The sequence below is a fragment of the Chaetura pelagica genome, unplaced genomic scaffold (assembly GCF_000747805.2).
Source record: "Chaetura pelagica isolate M959 unplaced genomic scaffold, ChaPel_1.0 scaffold12, whole genome shotgun sequence".
In the NCBI taxonomy this organism is placed as follows: Eukaryota; Metazoa; Chordata; class Aves; order Apodiformes; family Apodidae; genus Chaetura; species Chaetura pelagica.
Window position 1 is genome coordinate 6946311 of NW_009952801.1, and position 15698 is coordinate 6962008.

At 40.7% G+C, this 15698-nt stretch overlaps 1 protein-coding gene across 1 annotated transcript in view; it reads right to left on the bottom strand.

Annotated features, from left to right (window-relative positions):
• Positions 1-9875, bottom strand: part of TWISTNB (TWIST neighbor) — a 14499-nt gene extending 4624 nt beyond the window's left edge. Inside the window, exons 1-2 of the mRNA XM_009994985.1 lie at positions 9851-9875; positions 8999-9203 (exon numbers count right to left, since the gene is read on the bottom strand). Coding sequence (XP_009993287.1) covers positions 8999-9203; positions 9851-9875 — 230 coding nt within the window. The remainder of the gene's footprint in view (positions 1-8998; positions 9204-9850) is intronic.
• Positions 9876-15698: the final 5823 nt, after the last annotated feature.

The window sequence follows — 15698 nt, forward strand, 5'->3', positions numbered from 1 at the left end:
GCTGCGGCGCCGCCTCCCGGCGCTGCTGCCGCCCGGGGAGAGGGCCCGGGTCGCCGCGAGACGCGGTGCTGGTTCCAGACGGAAGTAGCGTGGGTTCAGACCGAGTGCGTGGAAGGATTTGGGTTTACAGAGCAGGTGGCGAAACACCAGAACAGGTTGCCCTGTGAGAGGTGGTGGGAACCCCATCCCTGGAAACGCTCACGGTCAGATCGGGCCCCGAGCCGCCGGATCGGGTCACTGCGGGGGGGTCCGACTGGTTGGCTTTTAAAGGCCTCTTTCAACCCAAACCCTTTATTATTCTCATCTACCATTATTTATTATCTCTTCTCAACTGATTTTTTTTTGTGGAACGACCTCTCTCGCACACCTGGTTGCCCCATGAGCCTAAATCAAACATTTGGTACTTTAGATAGACAAATTGCTGTGTTACGGTGTCGTTGCAAATTTAAACTGAGCATTGGGCAATTTAGTCAAAAGGTGATGCTACAGCGTCAAGTTACCTTCAGTGGTGTTCTTCATGTATGGCAACATTAGGAATACAGAATTCGTTTTGTGTTGCTAGCATCTGAGGCCAATTTGTGCACATAATGAGAAATTCTGTAACGCTATTAAGCAAATATCAGGAATTAGCTGAAGAAGAAAGATAAAATTACAACATGCACACAAAGGGCTGCCAGTGAACTGTGCATTGCAAATGACCTATGTGGAGAGCCACAGTAACAGCAAAAAAAACCCTGGTTAGTAAAGACTTTGTCCAGAACACTTAGACTTCATATGAGCACAAAGGTGGACAGTGTTGCCTTAAGATTTTATTTTAAACTGATTTAACTGAGCTGCTGCAAAACCTTGAAAAAGGTTTTCTTGCTTTGCTTTAAACCTAATTTATATCAGCTTAACTTGTTTTAATAAATGCACACTTTCAAAGTTATTGAATCCACATGCGGAGTTATAAATTTTTCTTCCTTCAGTTTCATTAAAGGTGTTAAAATTCCTTATATGCTTTGGGGGCCTTCAAAATGCTGTTGGTTCTATAAAAACAAGCCTTATGTCAGATATCAGAAATCCTTGCACTCCCAAGAAAATGTTAAGTAATGTAAAAGCCCTTGAAACTACTCAAATAGTAGTTGCCAAAAGGTTTTCTTGGAATGTACTGTGAAGACAGGACATTGTTATTTCTCACAGGTAAAACAAATTGTATACTTTGCAGTATTTTACTGCAAGTAAAGTTGGATTACTGAGAAAGAACTGGCTTTTAGATGTCAGACTGAGCTTGCAAAACTGAAAATGTCTTGAACTACTGTAATCTGTATTCTCTTGTGGCTTTCATCCTCAAAGATACTTAATGTCTGTTGAAATTGTGTTATACACTCTCAGCTTTATGGAAGAAATACCGTTATTTTTTATTTCATCTGTTCAGATCATATTTAATCCTTGCAATGTGCTTTCAATCTTGGTTAAAGGCTTTATACAGTAACTGCATCCACTTTTATTCCTGAATGAAATAATATTCTGTAACTCTTTATTTATGAGTGGATTTAGTTTGCAGTGAGAATATATAATGTGGTATGGGCTACACTGAACTTTATCCAAGATAATAAAAACCTAATTCTGCTTCTTAAAGAAAAACTCCAAATAAGATGGAAAGCAACATGAACAAAAATTTGGACTTTTGTCTTTTTCTCCCTGTAGGCAGGTTGGACAAGATGGTGCCAGAAAGGCTTCCTCCCCTTGCTCCTGCAGCAACCAGGGAGTTACCTCCAAGGGTTTCTGTCCCCAGAAAACTCCTTGCTCCTGTGTGCCGTGCCCCAGAGCACACAGTACAGGCACTTTCTGACAGCCTGCAGGAATTCTTATTCTGGCAGGCTGAAAAAAAATATTTTGCTTTATTTTAGGCACTCAAAACTGAAAACCTACAACAAAATAATAAATTTTTCAGGCCTAGAGATACTGTAGGAGGCCTACAGAGGTCTGGGCTAAACCCTAAACTATGTGGACCAGTCTGGTGTTCTTTTAAGGAGAGTTGTTTCAGCAGCCAAGCTACCACTTAGCCTGGAAGCCGAGAGTTGCTCCCCAAGGCAGATGGTGTGGTCATGTGTAGGTATTTTAGTTAAGATCAGGTCTGCACTTTCTAATTGAATCTCCATTTATCCATGCTACTGTGCTTTGGTTTTCATTGCAAAGTGATTCAGATTTCCTTTAGGCTAAAGCAATCTGGAGGATGAACTTTAAGCCCTAATGGTTGTTAAATCTTCGGAGTCAGGCCAGAACTAAATCAAAATAGCCTCTTGATACTCTTATGGTGTAGATACCTGGTCCCAGCACCAGCTGTTCCTTTCTGCAAATCCACACCTGTTAGCTCACAATACTGCTGATGCAATATAGCATATCTGGACCAAAAGCAGTGTTGTCCTGCAGTTTCCTAGAGACTTTAGACCCATCATACGGCTTGTGCTTTCATTATGTGATTGTAAAAGATGCCCTGACCAAAGAGAGGACTCTCGATCCAACTGCCATCCCCCCTCGTCACTGTTCAGTTTTGAAAACCACCAGAAGACCGACACTTAAATCCTGATATCCTCATATTCATTTCTTGTCTTCTTCTATAGTTGTTTATCTTCTTTTCCTTTCTTGATGTTAGCTTTCAGTTTAAAAACAGTCTGTCTTTGCTGACTTTGCAGCAGCACTGCAGCGAGCCTGTGTCCAAAAAGGCAGCTAAAATCAATGTCCAGAACAGCACACAGCTGCTGTGTTTGCCAAGTCTCACAGTGGCGGATAAAACTGTGCTGAGCCTGTTTTTCTCTAGTGGTCAGGTTGCCAGTAACAATCGGGACCAAAAACAAAGTCTGCATTTTCAATCACTGCTGTTCTGTTCCTTTCTGGTTTATCTATCTTTGTCTTGTTTTCTCTTTATGGAAATATGTCCAGACTCCAGTAAACTCATTAGCAGCCACATATCCAACTCCTCTCAGCTGATCTTTTCTTTTATTCCCATAGTCATTGCCATCTTCAATCCAGGTTTCTGAATTGACATTGTATGTTGGGTAGAAGCGTCGTCCAACTGCAGACTCATGCTCTTTCGTGGCAGCTGCAGCTCATTCATTCAGAGGGCAGCCTCCAACCAGACTTCAAATCCTGGAAGTCTTAGCTGCACTAGAATATACTGCATCTTGTGCTGAGTGGAGGTGTGTAGGGCACTGTGCTGGAGTAGAAAGTACATTCTCTCTTAGGGCCATGTGCTGAAAGGACTCGATGTCTTTTGAAATGGAATCCACCTCGGGTTCCTCATTACACATCTCGTGCTCTATAAAACAGAGAAACTAAGATATGTCTCACAGTTACAAAGAAAGGGTGGATACAGTAGAAAACACATGCTCAGAATTTTTTGTTTAAAATATTTTTGCTGGCTTCACATTTTTCATCATATCATAAAAAACCTACAGTATTTTTAATAGCACTTTTTGCTTAGAATGAAGAATCACTACTCAAACTCACAGCTTTGTTTGAAGTTGCATGGTAATAAGTTTGACCCTCATCCCTAACAAGAGACTAATCCTAGCATGTTTGGTTGGTGAAAATTAAGCACTTAAATATCATTGAGGGTCTCAACTTGTGGCCCTAAATATGGAGTTCTGTTAGGCTAGTTTTGTGGAAGTTTTTTTGAGAGTGCCACCGTTCAATTACATACAAAATCTATGAATATAATGGATTAGCTAAAGTTGCAATAGGAACAGTAGTAAAAACTCACTTGCTGGAAACGTGAGAGAAATTCTTACTCTCAGGCAAAAATCTAATTTGAGCAAATATGGGATGGTGAGATGAGTGCTGTTTTTTCTGTAACAAAGATACTGGCCAAATAAGGTAGATACTCCTGTCAGTATATCAGGCATCTCTGAGTTTCTAGGTAAACAAAATGTACCAAATGCTGAAAATCCACCAGATGGCACACTGAAGCCTTGGTACTGAAAAGTCTCATTATGCAAGGGAAGGATAGTAACTGCATGGCAGGTTGAAAATTTAATCTGTATTACAATATGCAGAATATGCTTTGTTTTGTTATTATAAGATATAAACGTTAAAGGGGAAAATGGAATAAGACAGCAATTATGTTAGGGTTTTTTTCAGCTAATAATTTGTCATTATGTGTAGTGTTATTGATGATATCTAAGATGGACATCTCCTAACAGTTGGGGACTGGCTAGATTTGCCTTTGGCCCTTGATTCTCCAAGTAGGTTGCTTCCTGCAAGGAAATGGCTGATATGACTAGCCATCAGTGTTGCCTACACTGTGAATCACTCTTCTGGAGATAAAAAAACCTATAAATATAGTACTGAAAGAACTGTAGCCATGTAGCCTCCCAGCCTCACATCTGTGGAAATGAGAGAACCTGCCATAGGGTGCCTGGTGCTGGATGTGATGCCGCTCTCCAGATCTGCTGGTGCTTGAAGGCACAGTTTCAATGGTAGGGACATCATGACCTGTGGAGATCTGGCTGATGATCTGATACTGACTCCTCAATGTTTCTAGCCAGTGAGTGAAGTGTGTTCAGATACTAGCTGAAAGTACAGCAAATAATGTGAGAATGTGACTTTTCCCGTGTGTACTGAGGTGAAGTTACCACAGAAACATGGGAGGGAAGCAGCTTGTGCCGACGTAAAGAACAGTAAGATTTTTCAAACAGCATTGTAAATGCTTCTGACAAATTGTGCTTACAAAAGGGATGGATGCACAGATTGTAAATGGGGTAAATGAGGTGTCTCTTAACAATCTGGCTGTGTTGATTTGTGGTTCAAACTCCGAGGAACCTGAAGCAACCCTTTACTCCAGCTTTTAAAAAAATTGTCAGAAAATATAGGAATTAAGGATCCCCAGGGGATTGCCTCCAGAAAAGCCAACTGATATTAATTTTAAGAGTAGAAAATTTCTTTTTGCCGTCCTGCTTTGTGACTCCTGTACTTCTTCAAGATACTGCAGAACATAAAATAATCCTCTGGTTCTACCAGTTCTGTCTCTTTATCATTCATATCCTGTTAAATCACATAAAGAATTGTAAAGGCATTTATAATGAAATGAGGAGCTTTCAGACATTTAGACCTGAATCTTTGCTCAGACAGAACTCTAGAAATTATATAGGTTTTGCTGAGGCTCAGAAATTTCTACCTTGCAGTGCTATTCCAAATTTTGCATCTCTTGCCTTTTTTTTTTTTTTTTTTTTTTTGGAAACTGTTAATCCTTCTGGCCTGGACTCCAGGTCCTTAATCTAAGGAGTCTGCTATTTCAGTGACATCCAAATTAACCACCCATTTGAATGAAAGATATTTGATTATATCACAGAATCACAGAATGTTAGGGGTTGGAAACGACCTCAAAAGATCATCTAGTTCAACCCCCCTGCCAGAGCAGGAGCCCCACACAGGAATGTATCCAGGTGGGTTGTGAATGTCTGAAGAGAATGAGACTCCACAACCTTTCTGGGCAGCCTGTTCCAGTGCTCTGTCACCCTCACAGTGAAAAGGTTTTTCTTTATGTTTATGTGAAACCTCCTGTGCTCTAGGTTGCACCCGTTACCCCTTGTCCTGTCATTGGACGTCACTGAGAAAAGCCTGGCTCCATCCTCCAGACACTCACCTTTTTTTTATGAGGTCACCCCTTTATCCCAAATATAATGGAAATGAGAGACAATTATTTTTTGACATTCGAAAATATTATTAGTTTTGTGACTGTGTGGTTTTGTTTTGGGTCAAATATGGACTTGTTTGGGTATAATTTTAAAAGTTGTTCTTGTATTTCCAGCCTACAAGAATGAAAAAAAAAAGCCTCAAGTCTGATGGGAATTCTGTTCTCATCTTGTAAACCAAAGAGGCTGAGAAAGCATCACGACATCTGGCTGTTTATTCTGTTTATTCTCAAAAAATACTGGGATTCCTTTTCTAGGAATATCCTTTCTTAATTCAAATATAAGCTTTGAATTATTTTTAATCGTTATATGGTAGGTAAAAATTTGCCTAAATGGTGAAAAAATTCTTTGTCATGCTTGAAGATGAGCATAAAAATAATGACATCAATGTAAAACCATTCAAGATTTATTGTTTTTCTGCTACCCTTCTCAGACAGTGTATAATACTTCAGGAAATCTTTAGTGTAATTGATTTTCTTAGAAGAGCTGAGCCTTTGACTATTGATAGGAGTATTATTTACCTTCAGGCAAACAAAGATAGTAGTCATTATTCTGAGTAGATACTGAAGAGCTCGATGTCGCCATTTGAGTACAGCAGCTCCAGATAGTTTAGGGGATCTCCAGTGTACTGTGCCTATAGCAGCTCTTGAAAACTATTTGGGTGTTACCTCTGATTGCTTCTGGATGGTAGGGCTTAAGAATGATAGCACAATTGCCAGGTTGTCCTACTTAAAAGAGAGTTTTCTGTTCTCGCTTAACTTCCTGCTAATGCTGAGCTCATGGTTTAGTTTGGCAGCTTGCAGGGTTCTCATTGAACTGATTCAACTTCTCACCATCATATTCATCCACCCACATCAAAAATCCCAAGATAGCAGAAGTCATGGTTAGAGGAAAAAAAAAAAAAAAAAAAAAAAAAAAAGAGGAAAAAAACAAAACACCCAAAACCCAACCAATCACATAACGGCCAAAGCAAAACAAAACATGAGAATCAGACACTGTTCTGTGAGAGTCATGACAAAAGTACAATTTTAGTATTCCTTGGACTGGTGAAAGTAGTAAAAAAAATAAATGCAGCGTGGGCAAAACCCTGCTCTCATTTCAAATTCTCTTTTCACTTACTCAATTCCCTTAAGAACATGAGAAATTTCTGAAGTGCAGCATTGTCTTTTATGTAAATTTAGATGTGACATTAATCACAAGGTTCTCATCATTATTCTTACCATCACCATCTTCCTGGAAGCAAATGGGATACAATAGTCTAATCCCTAGATATTTGTTAGTGTTCACTCCAGCAAATTTGAGCTGAAAACAAGGGAGTTTGTCTGAGTCAAGACCAGCACAGCAGGCTTGCTCCATCAGAGAGGTACCCAAGTGTGGCCTTCAACATCACACCCATTCTCCAAAATAAAGGTGTCTGTTTCATAGACATGCAGCCCTTGGTTGCCATCTGGACAATGCAGTGCTCTGCCTTTCCACTCCAGCCCAACATATATCCTGCCAGATCAGCAGCACTGGCTTGCACACAGGATAGGCAGTTAGTTACTTATGCACCAAGTAGCTGGAGAGGGAGTCCCTTCTGTGTGATGAAGGGTGTCATTCCTGCCGTGCTGCTGTTTGCTCTAGAGGTGGACCCCAGGAGTTTACCTGCATGTAGGCAGCAATTATTGTTGTCAATTTGAAGTGCACAAAAGAAAATAAATAGGAGCGGCATGGTCATGAAACAATGGCAGCTTGCATAATTGGTGTGGGTATTAGCATCACATAGTGTAATAAAATATTATGATGTAGTGGATCTGCTTCTGTGTGGTCCTTAGAAATCCACAGAGGAATTTGAAGACTTAAGAATACATTATGAAAGTACATCTGTTCTGTACGTGAGGAATAACCTACTTTGTTTCTAAATTCTGTTTGTACATAAAACACTGTAACTCTTTCAAGTTTTTTGGGCTTATTAAAAAATGCCAAGTTGCCTTTGCATGAGGAAAAGTCCTCTTTTTCTATTTCATTGTGAAAAGAGATGTAAAAGTCTGAAAAGGGCAGTTGACTTAAAGACTTGACTTAAAGGCAGGACTGAGTTTTTACTTTTATTTCAGTAAATTCTGCGTTGGACCTTTAGAAGTTGTTCCTGCCTCTACTACACAGAATTAACATGGTAGCAATCGTTGAGTGCTCTGGCTGATAAATACACAGACAGTTGAGTCCCACTTATCCAGGTTTGCATCATTAATAAATATGATTAATGAAACATGATTAATATCTGCAATGAATAGAAAACATACACTGCTGTGCCATATTTGACTCAGGGAAGCAATAGCACAATGACTCCCTATAAAATGGGGAAACTGAGAGAGCTGGGCTTCTTTGGTTCAAAAAAGAGAAGGCCATCAAGGCAATTAATTGGCTTTTTTCAACAACCTAATGATTAGCTATGGAGAAAATGGACCCATAGTCTTCCTGGCAGCACACAGTGAACAAATGAGAAGCAATGGGTGCAAGTTGTAGCAGGGGGGATGTTTGTTTTTCTAGATACAAGCAAAGTATTCTTTACAGTGAGGATGATCAAACACTAGAACAGGTTGCCCAGAGAAGCTGTGGGATCCCTGTTCTTTGAGATACTGAAGAAAATGCCTTGGACCAGGTGGCCTCCAAAGGTCCCACCTGACAAATTATGCTATGATTCTAGATTAAATGACACCTTTGCTACAGAAAAAGAAAGATTTGGCAGTGACACAAGCAGGGCCATGGAAGTCTTTTAAATCAGAGTTCATGCTAGTGAAAGCTGAGGAAAGCAGAACAGATATGACTGTGCCCTAAAGCAGCCCTCAACCTGTTCCATGATCTGAGAAACTCTTTATGTATCTACATGGCAGCCATCAGCAGACTCATTCTAGGTGCCTCAGGAGTTCTTAGAAATTACTCTTTAGCTGCTAGTCAAGATACTGTAAGATACACATCACTGTACTCCTCCTGCTCCAGAGACAAATGGAAGCCACGTCTCCATTGTGTCATTTTGTCATGGACAGAGACTTCTCCAGACACCCTAGTTGTTGTTAGCTGTGCTCCAGGAGCGGAGTCACCAGTGTTGAGTAATGAGGAAGGATCACCTCCATCAACCTGCTGGCAGTACTTTGTCTAACGTAGCCAAGGATACCATTTATCTTCTTTGCATCAAGAGCACATTGCTGGCTGAAATTTAACTTTGTGTCCACCAGGACCACCAGGTCATTTGCCAAGCTGCTTTCCAGCTCAGTGGCCCCCAGCATATACTGTTGAATGGGCTTGTTTCTCCACAGATACAGAGCTTTGAACTTCTCTTTGTTTACTTAATGGGGTTCCTGTCAGACCATTTCTCCGGACCATCAAGATCCCTCTGGATGGCAGCACAACCTACTGTCACACCAGCCACTCCTCCTTCTCTTCTTTTCTCTTCAAACTTGCTGAGATGACACTGTGCCACATCATCCAGATCATGAATGAAGATGTTAAACAGGATGCCACTGTTGAAGGCAACGCTGCTGTGGTTGTTATCTATAAAACAGCAACCACTTTTCACCGAAAATTACGACACTGGGGCTGCTGAGTTCTGTGGTATTCATCTCAGCTTGACTCAGGAAATAATTGTCCTAGATGCTGTTGGTGGTTACTGTTGGCTGACTGACATTTAATTAATTATGTTTGTTGTACTGCTGCTCAGCAGGTATTTCAGATTGTGTAGTAGATGGTGGGTGGGGCAAAGCGTTGACTAAGATGTTGGCTCAGCACAACAGCCATATGTTGCATTAGCATACTTTGCACATTGAAATAGGCTTTGTCAGAGCTCTCCGTGCTCCAAAAATCACATGACCCTCCAATTGCAACTCAGCGCTGCTGAATATTAGGGTATTGCTGATCTTTGCTAATGATCAGGTGCTGAAGGACATTTGGAAATGTCACACTGCCAGCCTCTGGTTGCACGTTTCAAATCTCAGCTCTTAAACACTTAGGCACACAGATCACTTTGCTCTGAAAACAGACTTCAGTGAAACTGCTCCTGCTAACAGATAAGCACATGTCAAAAGGTTGGCAAGGGTCTTACATATTTCCACAGGCAGTGTAGCTGCCTGGGCTAGGCTGGCCTCTGACAAAGAAGGCAATCCAGCAAGATTTTGAATTAGGAGTATAAATTACTCTCTCACCTGTCAGCTGTTCTCCTGGGCTCATCCAATACTCAGGAGTCTCTCCACAGCACAGTTGCTGTGGAGCATCTGTGAGGGAGAGGAGTCTAGACCAGGACAGCAGAGCTCAGAGCAGTCATTGTGACTCCTTCTGTTTAATGCTGACTTTGCATATAATCTATATACAGACCCTATATTCCCCTTATATATTCTTAGAAGTCTCGTAAGATACAAAAATGAGAACTTTTCTTGAAATCAGTGTAACTTCCCATAGGGTGTTTCTTCCTTGAATGCATTTTTGTAAGAATAAGGACTGTGCATATTAGATCTATGTGAAAGATGAGAGACATGAGTGGGAAGCTGAAATGCTGAGTGTATTTATTTATAAGAGTTTATATTTGGAGCTTAATGAACTAATAGTGAAATAATTTAAATAATACATATATTTTAAATAGGAATTTGAATCTTCAGATAGCTTGATGGCATTGTGCAATTAGAATAATTTGCATTTACCACACAGACACATTATCCATTATTTATACTTTGTAAACATCTGTATCAGCACGTTTTGCATGGCTTTAAATATTTGCTTTTGATTTTTGTAATTAAATTAATTTATTGTAAATATCTCCAACTATTTCTGATACTTGCAAGTGCTTCCATCAGTAATGGAACTCAAATACGATGAAAGAAAATTATCTCATTTCCTGAAATACATTAATTAAACATGCAGCTTAGTTGTTTGAGCACTAAATCTGAAAAATTAACAAAAAGCATTCCCTTTGGGGTTGGCTAGTATTATTATGGTATTATTTGAGATTAGTAAGAGGCTCGTGGTGTGTGATTTTTATTTTTTTTTTTGTCATTACTAGTTAGGTTAATAAGTAGCTAAAGGATATAATAGCCCTGTTGAACTGGTGAGGCAAAGCACACTGCAATTTCTTACTGGTAGTGATAAGAAGCCTTGTTACTCCTGTTAAAACACTTGTTTCTCCTGTTGCCATACAGGAGTTTCTCAGACACCCAATGCTCTGGAAAGGCAATAGATTTTTCTTTTAAAATCGTGGTCATGTGATTGGTAGTTTCCTATGCCATTTTTGTAAGCCTAACTTTGTGTTTTATGTTGACATGCATGTGCATGTGTCTGTAAAGCATGTTGCCTAATAGTTAAAATTAGATGTTTGGTTTATTCACTTGTCCCTGCTAGTGACTGCCAGGATGCAGCAAGGGTGCTGTCCCACAGGACATTAGATGGAAGGCTGGAGCACACCTTTGATGGAAACCAGGGTCAGCTGGGGTCCACTATGAACCCAAGAGGCCTGTAGACAGGAGGCAAGTCTGAGGTCTAGCCTAAAAGTCAAGTTGCCAGATCAGGATCAGGTTCAGAGTCATTGGAACAGGCTTCCCAGAGAGGCTGTGGAATCTCTGGAGATATTCAAAACCTGCCTGGACATGTTCTTGTGTGATCTACCACAGATGATCCTGTTCTATCAGGGGAGTTGTTGGACAAGATGGTCCCTCTGAAGAGGTGCCTTCCAACCCTGACCTGTCTGACTTTGTGACTGTGATCCAAGACCAAGCACAAGTGGACCTACAACAGAGACTAAGGTTAAGCCTCCACTTAAATGCATCATCCAAGAAAAGGGGCAAGATATTGTGAGGCTTCTTCCTGCATTTTCTCAGACAGCTCTTTTTACAGATCTGTTTCAAGGCCTGACAGGTGCGTGTTGAGGTTGGGGCTTAGCCCAAGGAGCCAAATGCCTAGGAGGGAGAGGGTGTGCTCAGGGCCCTAACAGAGATTGAGTTTGAGATTTTGGCCCCATCAGTTTGACTGTGCTTATCTTGACTTCAGATTACTTATCAGTTCAGTTCAGTACAATCATAGCAACCTCACATAGATATTGTAAGCCATAATTCATGCTTATTAAATACTTTGATGTTGTTAGAAGAAATACGCTTTTTTACTTTTTTGGTCAGAGTATTTTTACATGGTTACAACAGGACACAAAATCTTGGGGAAAACTAGCTTCTCTCTACAACAATGCGAGGGAGGAGGAGGAACCTATCCAATCCCTTTACAGCTAGGAAGGATTAAAAAAAAAAATAAAACTTTGAACACTGAGTTGCTTTCCAGGAACAACAGCTTTGTACAAAAGCTTCAGGTTAGTAATGGTGTAACTCCCTCAGGTTTAGTGCAATAAATTAGCACAATCCAAAGTCTTTTATTTCATGTAAAGTATTTTTAAATTACCTTTTTATCACAGGTAGAAGAAGCAACTATTTGCAATCTTTAAAGTAATTCCACTTAAAGATGTTTTGCAGAGTAATAGAGTCTCTCAGGTGATCTAATCTCTATGGTGGGTTATTCTCTCAGGAGATACTCTAATGAAGAAAGGAAGAAAAACCCAAAACATTGGATATGGCTGTTCTAGGAAATAGTAGGAAAGAACAACCTTAAACACACTGACTTGCCTAAGTTATTATGCTTTCAGTTGCAGCTTGTACACCTCACTAGTTAATTTTATGCATGCGCTGTAGGTTTGGAGAGTTTTGAAAGGGTCTCCCTGTTGGCCAGTCAAAAGTGATTCTTCTCCTGTGTCATGTTTTAGTTTTGCTGATGGATGTAATATTGATTTCAGTCCAGGTAAGAAAGAGGAGATAGCAAATCTGCGTGTTTTGGTTTAAATCTTTACCTCTGAGAATAAAAAATATTTGCTGGGTAAGTCAGAAATGGATTTTTCAACAAATTTATTTTCTTTTTTTTTCCTAGTTTGCTTAAGACAAGGGTAAAGGTTCTACAGGCTTGTGCCTGGAGATACCAGTGCAGGAACTGTTGTAGGCTACATTGTATTGGTGAAGCAAAGGTCTGGACTTCTTTGTGCAAGATGAATCAGATCCTATGAAAGATTTAAACAGCTAAAACGGGACTGAGGTGGATTTCAGGTGTCAATTTAGAAACTCCATTTAACCCTAGGAGAAAACTCGGTATGTGTTGTTCTCTGTCCGCGTGGTGCACTGGGCTGACCTATCCCACTTCAGAAGCCTTTTTCTCCAGCTCCATCCTAAACCTTGCCAGCTGCCAAGCTCTAAGCAGAGCAGGTTTTGAGGGCCCTAATCTGTGGTGTGTGATGAGAATACCTGTAAAATACATGGACAGTATCAGCTGTTTACTCCCTCTAACACACTTGTAGTCTTTTTTTTCAAATGGAGTTGGATGACAAGCCTTATTTTATGCATTGTCTGGAAGACTCAGCCAGAAAGTGGCTTTGATTCCCTTGTCAGCTGGAGGAGATGCAAACCTGTAGTATCAAGGACTATTTTAACAACCCAGCTGTATGTCAGAGAGAGGACAGGGAATAAGATTGGGGTTAAAACTGAGCTGTCCTGCAGCGTCTGGAGAGGGGGACAGCATTGTGTAGTGCTGATTTTTTTCAGTAGTCTGCTTCTGCTTTCAGGTTTGCTTTAGGCAGTCGTGGAGGAAAAAAAACGACAAAAACCCAGCCCAGAAAGAAACACTGTGACAAGCTGACAGCAAATTTCAGGGCTTGTAGCTGACTAACCTAAACACTAGTTCCTAGACCTGTGCTGCATTGTGTGCCCTTCTGTGCAGTAAATCACACATACTTCATTTCAACAGGAGAGGGCCTCCCAGCTTAACGTTTTGCAAGACATTTGGTGAACACTCCTGAGAAATGGGGATGGGAGCTTCAATGCATTCAGGCTGAGCAAAATGTGATGTTGTTATGTCATTTAAGAGGTTGCCTGAGTAAGCGCCCAGTTTCTTCACAGGTTCCTGATTTAAGGTAAAGATTCAGAGCTTTGGATTCCGAGAGCAGGGAATTATTTTTTCTATGTGGAGCAAAGATCACTCCTTTCTCTCTGGGTAGCTGTAGGTGGGCTACTACTCACCACTGAGCTTTCTGGTTGTCTTTTCAAGGAAACTGTCTGTCACACATGCCACGAGCACCTAGATATTTAAAGAAACTTTGGATATTCAACTTCAAGAGTGAGGCAGATAAGATACCAGGCTTGCAAGGCCTAGCTTGCAGCTACCCAAAACTTTTATCAGAATCCAATTCCTTTTAACAGTGTACTAGACCTGTAAGTGGGATTTATCTTTGCATGGTCTTAAATTATGCTTAGCCTCAGTCTCAGTCCTGTTTACACTATTTCCATTTCAGTCTTTCTAAGAACATCCAAATCTGGTGTCAAACTCGGGTTCACCAGCACAACCAGGCTCAAAACAAACTCCAGAGGGGTGTGAGAACATTGCATGCCTTAGTATGCTCCCAGCGTCTTCATGGCCAGATGAGTCAAGAGTGATGTGAGTGCGTGCAGCCCAGTTTGCTCACTCAGCATGTCTGTGGCAGCCAGGCTGACAGCCAGTGGGAGCTAGGAATGGTGAAGGCCACAGGGTTCAGCACACTTAAACCCATGCTGAGGCCTGCTCCTAATCTCTTGCTGCTGACCTATCCAAAAAGTTAAGTAATCTGGGCTAACACAGCATTGCTGTCAACCTCGGTGAGTACCATTCACTTCTGCAATCACTTCCTATACAGTCAGCAAGACTGCTCGTGTGGCACCGTGTACTGAGGGCATTAGGAGCTGAAGGCAAGGTGCCTCCATCAATGTTGCACATCTTCATACCATCCCCACAGATGCTTGCTGACAGGATGAACAGCACAGCTCTCCCTGGCAGCCCTCTCCCTGCCAGGCTGTGTGCATATTAGCAAAGAGTACAACTTGGAGTGTGTTTCGTTTCCTCACTTTTTGCTAATTCCCAAATCAGCAGAGTACTGTGGACAGTGATAGGAGGAGAATGTCTCCTGTATTTTTCACTGCAACTGTATTCCAGTGAGCCCATGGGATATTCTAACATGCAATATAGTTTTCCTGGCAAACTGCTGCTGTTTTGTACTTAGAGGATATTTATTTATTTACCGTTACTGGAAATATATATTTGTAATTATGCCTGGGCTGTTGCTTTATTTTGGATATGCTGTCTTGTGCAGATTTATAGGTTGAAAATAATGGAACTTCTTGGCTGTCACGCAGTTTTGGTAGGAAATATTACACATGTTTGTATGGAAAAGGATTTAAAGTTCTTATATTTATAAAGAGAGCATGAGCCTGCCAAGTTATGAAACTTTATTTGGAAATAAAGGTTCTACTTAACTGTTCTTAAGACGGTAGTATAAACATTGGAAATGTAAATGCCAAAGATATGAGTGTTGCCAAAGAAGGAGATTTAAATTAGATCCTTAATTCCAAATAAATATGCTGTTTTGACAGAACCTCTTCTCTTTGCCAGTAAGCTGGTGGGCATGTGTTATGTTTCCATTCCTTGTCAGACCAAATGAATATCCAGGAAGTCTCCAGAATGTACATTTATTGAAATAAAAACTACATCTTTCCAAACAAACCTTCAGAGTTCAAGCATGAACCTTTTGGGGGGTTAAGAGCAGTGCATTTGGGGGAACCATTAAAAAGAGTAATCTTGAAAGACTTACAAGTATTGCAGACTATAAATGCAGGTGCCATGAGGGGTGAAGGATGGTGCTGTCTACCTTGGGAGACTGTGCAGGCAAGGCAGCTGTGATTGTATTAGCTGATAGAAATGGGCATTTTTCACTACTGAGTGCTAATGGAAAGGTGGGGAGAAGGAAGTAGCAATCGCTTTCTTTGTCCCTTTTTTTTTTGCTCTTCAGTGTACAGTGTAGTAAATTGATGCTTAGGAAATTCATTCATTCTGATTGGTCACTTCTGTGCTTTTGGTCTGCACATCCAGTTGCTATTTTTTGTAGAGTTCAGGATGATGCAGACCAAGGGCTTGATTCTCACATTTACAACACTGTAAGCCAAGAGTAGT